Source organism: Schistosoma mansoni, assembly GCF_000237925.1.
Source record: "Schistosoma mansoni, WGS project CABG00000000 data, chromosome 3 unplaced supercontig 0141, strain Puerto Rico, whole genome shotgun sequence".
NCBI lineage: Eukaryota > Metazoa > Platyhelminthes > Trematoda > Strigeidida > Schistosomatidae > Schistosoma > Schistosoma mansoni.
The window spans coordinates 364,071-374,289 of NW_017386011.1; the positions used below are offsets into that span (position 1 = coordinate 364,071).

Below are 10,219 nucleotides of genomic sequence, written 5' to 3' on the forward strand. Positions count from 1 at the left end.
TGGCTTATGAACGTATTGTTGGTCACCAACTCCTGACGTTGCCCCACTGTCTTGTTGATTAAAGCTTTAGATTAAAGGCTTCGAGTATGCCACCCCCCTAGGTACCCGAGCAGTATCCCAGCCCTCACATATAAACCAAATGATTTATGTGGCCTATTTATATTTGATGCCTCCTTATTGTACCAATGTTTATATGTTCATTCATTCAACCCTTCTTATTCTCATTTTAGCTTAGTGATTACAAATGGATGTACCAAATACATACATACACCATTCAACTCATTCATTATCTTCTAATCAGAAATGAACAACTAAACTACAATGATCATTCATAGATATAACAATGTAATCCATCAATTGATTACATCATCAAACTGTTTATTATTAACCCGGATATATTTTCATCTATTCTTTAATATAACCTTTGTCCTTTACTATTTAACCCTATATACTACTTTTTCTATTCATGGTAACAATATACATAATATAGATGAATTAACATTTAAAATATTAGAAGAATTACCTAAAGGTACAATTATTGCATCTAATCATAAATTAGGTAATTTATTTATACAATTTAATAATCACTATGGTAACAATCAAAATCTAACAAAACTCATTAAAATATTAAATTTAAAAGATTCAGGTGTACAATGTTTTCAATTTAAATGGATCCAATTAAACCAATTAAATGAATTACAATTGATTGTGAATGATCGAATAGATCGTGAATTGATATGTCCACTTACTAATCATGAATTAAGTAGTATGATTAGTAGTATAAGTAGTAGTAGTAGTAGTAGTAGTAGTCTGGACTTTCATCATGGAAATGATCCAACTATGAATACTGATTGTATTATTACATTAAGAATAGGATTATTTATGAATAATATACAAAAAATTTATCAAATTCATATTATTATAGAAGATATTAATGATAATATACCAAAATGGAATATGAATAAAATAATTATAAATTTTCATGATGAAGATCAACCAGGGACGAAACAATCTATACCATTAGCTAAAGATATAGATATTGGTATTAATGCTAAAATTCATTATCAATTATTCAATTCAGATATCAATTCATATAATCATAATGATAATAATGATATACATTCATATATATTAAATAAAGCGGAAAATTTAAAATCGCGCGGTACCGATATATTTGAATTAATGATAGAACCAATGAATTCAGATCATTTCAACATTGAACGTTTATTTCTAATAACACGATCACATTTAGATCGTGAAACAAATCCTTATGGTTGGTATTTATTATTAATGGCTATAAATAATGAAAGTTTAATTCAATTAAGTAGTAATTTATTAATTCATATCAATCTTATAGATATTAATGATAATAGTCCAAAATTTACTCAGTTATTATATAAACCTCAATTATCTAATCAAAAAATTGGATCAATACCAGAGAATTATCCAGTGGGTAAAACAATACTAAAGGTACATGCTATTGATATTGATGAAGGTAAAAATGCTGAAATCAATTATAGTTTTGCCCCAGATACAACAAATCAGCTAATCCGTTATTTTTTTGAAATAACTAAAGATGGTGAATTACGTATTCTCCATCCTTTAAATGTTGATATAATCACATATGAGAATGTAAGTCGTTTATATTTACCAACTACAATGATCAATTTTGATATCATTGCTATAGATGGTGCTATTCTACCATATACTAAAACTGGTTCTACTACAATACAAATAGAAATAGAAAATATTGATGATGAATCACCAATTATACAAATTCATCCTATACAATTCCTATCACAAGATACTTCTACCATATTGAATAGTCAAAGATTAAAGGAAACAGAATTAACAGTTTTAGAAAATCAATCACCTGGACAATTAATTGCATTAATTGAAGTTAAAGATCCTGATTTATTAATTCATAATACTATACAATGTATATTAATTGGTTTAAATGCATTAGATTTTCGTTTATCATATGAAGATTCAATCAATCATGAATATCGTTTATATACAGAAACAGTATTAGATCGTGAAAAACAAGATCAAATATCATTATCTATTGAATGTAAAGATCAAGCTAATCATATAACATTACATCATATGATTATTCATATACTTGATATAAATGATCATAAACCACAATGTATTGAATCACATTATTATTTTTCATTATATGAAGATAATAATGAATATGATAATTATAATATAAGTAGTATAAATCGTACATGGTTAACAACAAATGGTTTAGCATATATTATAGCTAATGATAATGATATTGGATTAAATAGTCAAATTAATTATCAATTATCAATAGAATCAATAAACAATAATCAATTTACAATTAATTCAATAACTGGACAATTATTAGCATGGGGTCCATTTGATCGTGAATTGATATCAATTTATGAATTATTGATTATTATTCAGGATAATGGTTATCCAATACAATTAAATAATAGTTGCCAAGTGACTATAAATATTTTAGATATTAATGATAATTCACCAATATTTTATACACCATTTATTAATCATATAGGGGGTTATATATTTAATATAAATGAAAATCAGTTACCAGGTACATGGATTGGACAAATTGAAGCATATGATTTAGATGATTTACCAGCTTCAATCAATATAATAGAATATTTGAATGATTATACTACTACTACTACTAATAATAATAATAATAATAAAGTTAAAATAATAAAGTTAAAGGAATAAATAAGAAATTAACTTATTCATTAAAAAATGAACATACTACTCAAATGTTTCGAATTGATCCTAAAACTGGTGTTATTATGACTCGGTAAGTATATAAGAATAACATTTCAATGAAAAAGAAAGATGATTAGTGGTTGGCAGTGGAATCGAGGACATGAGTTTTGTCCTATTTAGAACTGCTCAACTGGATGTAAAGAGTTGATGTCACTCTAGACTGTTCACTCTAGGACTCGAACCCAGTAGCTTTCGCTTCAAACGGCATCGTGTTATCTACTCAGTTATCTACTTGAGTCCCAGAGTGAACATCAACTCTGAGATGCAAGTACATCCAGATGACGAATCCCAAATAGAACGAAACGCGCATCCTGGATTCCATTGCTAGCCACATCCATCTTTGCTTACCATGCTTGTGAATTAAGGCTATATTGAGGCAATACGCATCGTTTGCACATATTCCAATTAGAGACTGACCAGTTGCAGTCCTAAAAACATCAATGGAAATATTCAATCAAACAATACTAAGTGAGTTTAGAAGTAACAGTTTTGAAGAAAAAGAGCAATAAGATATTTGCAATTTCTAAATGAAAAATTAATTTTCCTCAGAAACTATTTTTACAAATAAAAAACGATGGAGCATTTTGCATCCCCCTAATAATTAAAAAAAAAAACGAAATTTATTATCCACAGAAGGTTTTTTTAAAAAAAAAGATTCTACCGAACGAAATAGTTGATCCACGGAAAGGGATTTTCTTCTTCAGTACTCATCGTCTGATCTATATGTAGCATTGCCATAAAGCTACTTGATATTAGACACAATCAATATACCGATCCCTATGCATATACATACAGACGTGAAAAAAAAAGAAAGAAAACTGGTTTCTAGGAGAAAAACAACTGGCAAAGCAAACGGTTTACATCAAACAAAGACTTAAGATCGTGTAGATATATATCTGTGTTGAGGGGGGGGGGTGATTTTTTTTGTTTTCACACATCCCCCCTACTTTCACGTCATCATCAGCTTATTCAAAATTTACCACTTGTTATTACATCAATAAAATATCACAGATACACAGACTGTCGAATATATTGACATACATAGATATACACGAACACGTTTGCCTTTCCTGTTTCTTCTTCCCAAGAACGACACTTCATTATTATTAGGTTAAGGTCTTCCAAAGAAAATTTCTATGCATAAATATCTATTAATTAGAATATACTCGTCATTTTTCATAGTTCACATATGAACCATTCAGTTTCTCATAGATACACACATAGATACATATACAAGCAACTATTTATAAATATGCTCATCTCTTGTTGAACAAGTCCACAATTAGTTCCATCAAATGATTCATCAGAATGATGATGATGATCATAACTATGAATGATGTTGACAATTTTCATAAATTACATTAGAAGTGATAAATAAAACACAATTTGAGTATATTATACATTGATAATTTGAATTTGAGTTAAAATCAGTCGAATAATTTTTTTTGTGTAGTTAAGATCATGAGTCAGTTGAAGCTAGACCACCATGGAAAACCTGGAAGTACTGGACGGTCGTTTCGTCCTATTGTGAAACTCCTCAGTGACAGTGCGCATCCACGATTTCGCCTCGTGGGATTCGAACTCAGGACCTACCAGTCTCACGCCAGAGCGCTTAACCTCTAGACCACTGATCTGGCCGGCAATCTGTCTAACCTCAACCTGAGTAGTCCCACAATAGAACGAAACGACCGTACAGTACTTCCAGGTTTTCCATGGTGGTCTAGCTTCAAATGACTCATGACCTTAACTATATAAAATTACTCAAATTTCCACAAAACCCCCCTTGTCAGAATAATTTTTTTTCCTTTTTTTGATTGAGATCATAAAACGATCGATGTTCGATCATGGTGCACAAACTACAGCTGAGAGGTTCATAAATATATATAAATATATATATATATATATACCTGACAAGATTAAACTGCACTGGCCACAGATTCTCACTAGGACTTCTTAAATTTCCTCTTGAACCTAGTCACTAGTGAATACATGAAAACTGCAAACGGAACTGAATTGATTGAAGTTATGCGTTAACACTATTGGATGCTAGCTGGTCCAGTGGTCTAGAGGATGAAAGTTCGACCGCGAGGCCTAAGGTTCCGGCTCTCCATTTTCTCATGGGGGTTTGTGGGCGCCCATTGTTGAGATGTCAAATATTAGGACGAATTAGTTGTAAAATGCTTTCAAGTTATCATTAGTGGTTTAACATTGGTTGTTTCATGATTGAGACGAAACTCAACAATATACAACCCTGTATTTATTAAATACATTTTTGTTTTTATCTTGATATCTTTTAGCTAGTTACAGTTGAGAAATAGTACGTATATATTTAAACACTCACGTTATATAAATAAAAGAAAGGGGTTTATTGTAGAATTGTATTATTTATTTATTTATTTGTTTGAACACATAAATATTGGTACAAAGGGACACCAGATATGTATGCGCCACACAAATCTCATTTGATTTGTGTGAGGGCTGTTATACTGTCCACGTGACCAAACTGAGGCAGGTGGTTTTCTTAGGGTAGCGCATTAGGAGCCTTTGACCCAAAGGCCTAATCCACAAGGCAGTGAATCATCGTGAAAAGATGCAGTCCCATGGTAGCCTGTGACCAACGATTGATTCATACACCATTTGTTCCCTCAGGATACTGGAGCTCATGTGCACCATTGGTTTGAAATCAGGGTTTTCCAACTCCCCTATGTAGACTCGCTGTGCCCACCAACCCGATTAAAGCGCCAAACATTCGCTTTTTGTCTTCTCAATTTCGTAAACAACATCCGTGGTGTGGGAAGGCAGTGAGTAGGACTTATTTGGCAGTGGCTGCATACGCGTGTCCATGTGAGAGCATTTGGGGAGGGAGAGCAGACTCTCTCCAATCTCGGCCGTACCAAGGCATTTTGGGGCTATAATAATGAACTGACATTATCTAAAATGTCAAAATGCTATTTAACCAAATGGATGAATAAACTCTGTGTCGAAATTCAAGACCTATCATCATAAATCTGATTGGTTCGTTCATAAATTATACATATATATACAGACTAACTTTAAACGAGATTTCCATGCAAATTCACATTGGTACTCCATTTTGATTTCTATCAGCTTTAACTCGCTTTATTTGTTGAATATGTTAATGAATGACATTTGAATCATCAGTTCATACGTCACCTATATCTAATGACCCGATACGAGCAGATGATAAACATCTATCGTTCTTTATAGTTGAAACAGGTTATAAGATTGATCTTAACTGAGCTTTTATGGTTTTGTAATAGTATTCAAGGGCATATATTAAGGTTCATTAAAACCTTAACCATACGAAAGTTCAAATGTCTTTTATGCATTCAAAAACAAACAATTTGTTCTCACCCTACACATACTTTAAGATTATTTTCGTAGTTGACAGCGTGAGTCAATTGAAGTTAGACCACCATGGAAAACCTGGAAGCACTGCCTGACGGCCGTTTCGTCCTATTGTGGGACTCCTTAGTGATAGTGCGCATCCACAATCCCGCACTCGCGGGATTCAAACCCAGGACCTACCAGTCTCGCGTCACAGCACTTAACCAACAGACCACTGAGCTGGCAGCCAGTGGTGTTAATGTCTAACTTCAACTGATCCACGAAGTTGAGCAACCGTTCACCAATTGTCTTCAATGTGTTGATATCTCACAACTATAAAAATACTAAATCTCCACAAAACCCCTTCTAATAATTTAAGAATATTGTTTGATGATCCTTCAGCGCTGGGTTTTTCACTCATTTTATCTCAGTATTTCCAAGATTATTATCTCTGTCTCCGATTACCTGATATTTGTTTAGTTTATTTAAATATTCTTAACTAGTATATATGTGATCAGATTGTTCGAAATGTAATGCGTAAATAAATCAAATAATTCTGATAATTATCAACATAGTGTTGTGCAGATTGTTGCGTTTCGTTTAAGCTCATGAATCGATCAATGTTAGACCACCACTAAAAATCTGAAAGCACTAGACTGAAGATCCTTAGTTCGAATCCTGTGTATGGAATTGTGGATACACACTGTTGAAGAGTCTCATACTACGACGAAACAGTTGTCCTATACTTCCAGGTCTTCAGTGATAGTCTAACATTGATCAATTCATGATCTCAATCAAAATTCTGTTACATCATCCAAACTCACAATGATCTTATTAAATTAATCCTTGTTATCAGATTGAATCATTAGACAGTTCATTTTAATTACAATAATACTCTATTTCTTCAATGAGCTTTATCAATATTTTTATTGTTCTTTTACAATGAAAGGAAATAAGGTTTAATCTATTTGGCATTTTGCCAAAAATGGATTTTTATAATCTTGGCTTTAACGTATAAGTAGTGATCTGTTTTTGATATTCCTTAAATATTCTTAATTTGAATGATACATGTTTAATAATTTACATGATTAATGTAAAGAATTCATTCATATTATGTTGAACTAAATTATTTATTGAAATCAAATTAAACAACCACTTGGTGTTGTCTGCTTGTATCTTCATATTGTTGTCTAGGAATGCAATGGATCAGTCTCTTATTGGCATATGTGTATCCTGTGTGGATCGCCTTGATAATAGATTAAGTCATAAACATGATAAGCAAAGATGGATAGTAGCTAGCAGTGGAATCCAGGATACACGCTTTGTCCGACTTGGGAATCGTCAGCTGGATGTACCTGTATCTTAGAGTTGATGTTCACTCCGGGACTTGAACTCAGTACCGTTCGCTTCGCTAAGTGGATAACCTACTTACTTGCTTACTTACTTACTTACGTCGGTTACTCCCAATGAAGCATAGGCCGCCGAACAATATCCTCCAACTCACTCTGTCCTGGGCCTTTCTTCCAACTTCTATCCAACTTTTGTTCATTTTTCTCATGTCTGTCTTCATCTCTCGGAGTAATGTGTTCTTTGGTTTTCCTCTCCTCCTTTGACCTTTAAAATTCCATGTGAGGGCTTGCCTTGTGACACAGTCGGCTGCTTTCCTCAATGTGTGTCCTATCTACTTACAGTGCTTCTTCCTCTACTGAAATCTAATTTGTTCTCTCCCACAGTGAGCTGTTACTGATAGTATCTGTCCAACGGATCCGAAGTATTTTGCGTAGACAACTGTTGATAAACACCTGTATCTTCTGGATGATGGCTTTTGTAGTTCTCCAGGTTTCCGTATCATACAGTAGAACTGTCTTGACATTTGTATTGAAAATTCTTATCTTGGTATTGGTTGACAATTGTTTTGAGTTTCAGATGTTCTTTAGTTGTAAATATGCTGCTATTGCTTTGTCGATCCTCGCCTTCACATCTGCATCAAATCCAATGTTCAGCTAATATAAATAATTAGTTAATTAACAGACTTCGATATAATTTAGTCATTCTAAAAACTGACTGTGAAAATAATAGAACGTTCGAACTTGAAAATAATACTCTTTAATTAAGATTTCAAATAATAGAACTATGAATGAATCATCGTTTTGAACAACACACTAACCATGCAATAATTTAAACAAAAGTCGGAACCTTTTTCTTTGATATCATTATTTAAACAGTGTTAGACAACCAGTGAAAACCTGGAAGCATTGAATGGTCATTCTGTCCAAGTATGGGACGCCCTAGCAGTGAACATCTAAAACCTTGCATGCTCAAGATGTTGGCTCGGCAGTCTGGAAGTCAAGCGTTCGCGCGTGAGACCTAAGGTGCTGTATCCAATTCTTTTTGTAGAGGATCGTTGATGCGCACGTCTGAGAAGTCCCATACTAGGATGAAACAGTCTTCAAGTAATTCTAGGCTTTCAATGGTAGTCTAAAATTGATTGGTTGATATTTTTAATGAAACTCAACAGTCTTCATAACTTTATACTTACAATAATATCTTTTCTCAATTGAAAATAAATTTTTCCTGTATTTGTATTTTATCAAATATCTAAACGAGAATTTTCAATGTATTAGGATAGTCAGTCAGTCAGTCATTATTCTACAACGTAGGACCAGGCACATATATGAATCGGTCTAAGTTGACATACCTCGTCAGTACAACAAGATCAACACCAATTTTATAGAAGTAGTTACTTTAGTGGTAGTAATATATAAAAGAAAGACTGTGTATAGCGATATAATGTAGGAAGGAAGAATTACTTTATAGAAATTTTAATCTCACGGTTTAAGGGAAGATAATGGGTGTATACACCTACGCCAGTGTGATTGATTCTGAGCCATGTCACCTAGAGTCTCCAACCATTGGTTACGACAGTCATGCAGACCCCAACCAACTAGTCTGCATCTACCAACATGGCTCAGACTAGAGATTAGTGATTTTAAGCACTGATGCCATGTTTCGGTTTGACCGCCCCTAACTCTCTTCCAACCATTCCCTATACTAGTCAGCATTGCGCATCGTGACAATCAGTGTTTAGGTATAAGTATCTCAGTCGATGAAGATTCATAACCTTATCAACTGATTTGCCATCATTCCCTAATATCTTGAGTCTAACCTTACTATTATTTACCCGTTGATCTCAGCAGATGCGAGCAATATTTTTAAGGCATCTTTGGTCAAATACTAGTAGCTTGCGAGTATCATATGCTGGGATAAAGATTCGTTTGATAACTTTCCGGCATTTTGAGAATCAATCCTCTTTCGTTTCTAAAGAGTTCGAAAGATGGAATAGTTGAATATTTTTCATTTCATTTCATAATCAAGATGAAGCAATCTTTCCATTTTTCACTGTTGAGTCGATGTTTGCTTGTATCATTTTCTTTCTTTTTCTTCAACTCTTAAGAGCAATACTAGATCGTGAAATTCAAGGAACATATACATTCTATGCATATGTACATGATGGTCCTGATAATACTGTTCAAATAAAAAATACTTCTAATAGCAATACTGAAATTCAACGTACTATTAATAGTTATCGTTCTCATACAGCTTCAATAATGATTACAATTACCGTACAAGATGAGAATGATAATGATCCAGTATTTGTGCGACCAAATTCAACGAATCATATGATATTACTAAATCCATCAGCTATACCTGGACAATCTTTATCACAAGTAAGTAATTATCATTGACTCATTAAAATTCTGAACAAACATTAACTAATTTCTGTAAAGGTTTATTTTTCACTATTGTTGAAGTTGATCAACTTTTATTGGAATATAGAATTCCTGAATGAATTCCAAGTTACTACCTGCATTTTCAAATTTATGATATTTGAAGTTCAGAAGGGGTTTTGTGGAGAATTTAGTATTTTCATAGTTGAAATCATGAGTCAATTGAAGCTAGACCACCATCGAAAACCTGGAGGCACTGGATGGCCGTTTTGTCCTATTATGGGACTCCTCAGCAAGACTGATGGCGCGAGACTGGTATGTTCTGGGTTCGAATCTCGCGAGGGCGGGATCGCGGATGCGCA

General features: G+C 33.1%; 1 protein-coding gene across 1 annotated transcript in view; it reads left to right on the forward strand.

Annotated features, from left to right (window-relative positions):
* Positions 1–321: 321 nt before the first annotated feature.
* Smp_176470 (cadherin, putative) overlaps positions 322–10,219 on the forward strand; it is a gene marked incomplete at both ends in the record, with an annotated part of 16,609 nt that continues 6,711 nt past the window's right edge. Inside the window, 2 exons of the mRNA XM_018791232.1 lie at positions 322–2,714; positions 9,584–9,857. Of these exons, the coding sequence (XP_018645568.1) occupies positions 322–2,714; positions 9,584–9,857 (2,667 nt within the window). The remainder of the gene's footprint in view (positions 2,715–9,583; positions 9,858–10,219) is intronic.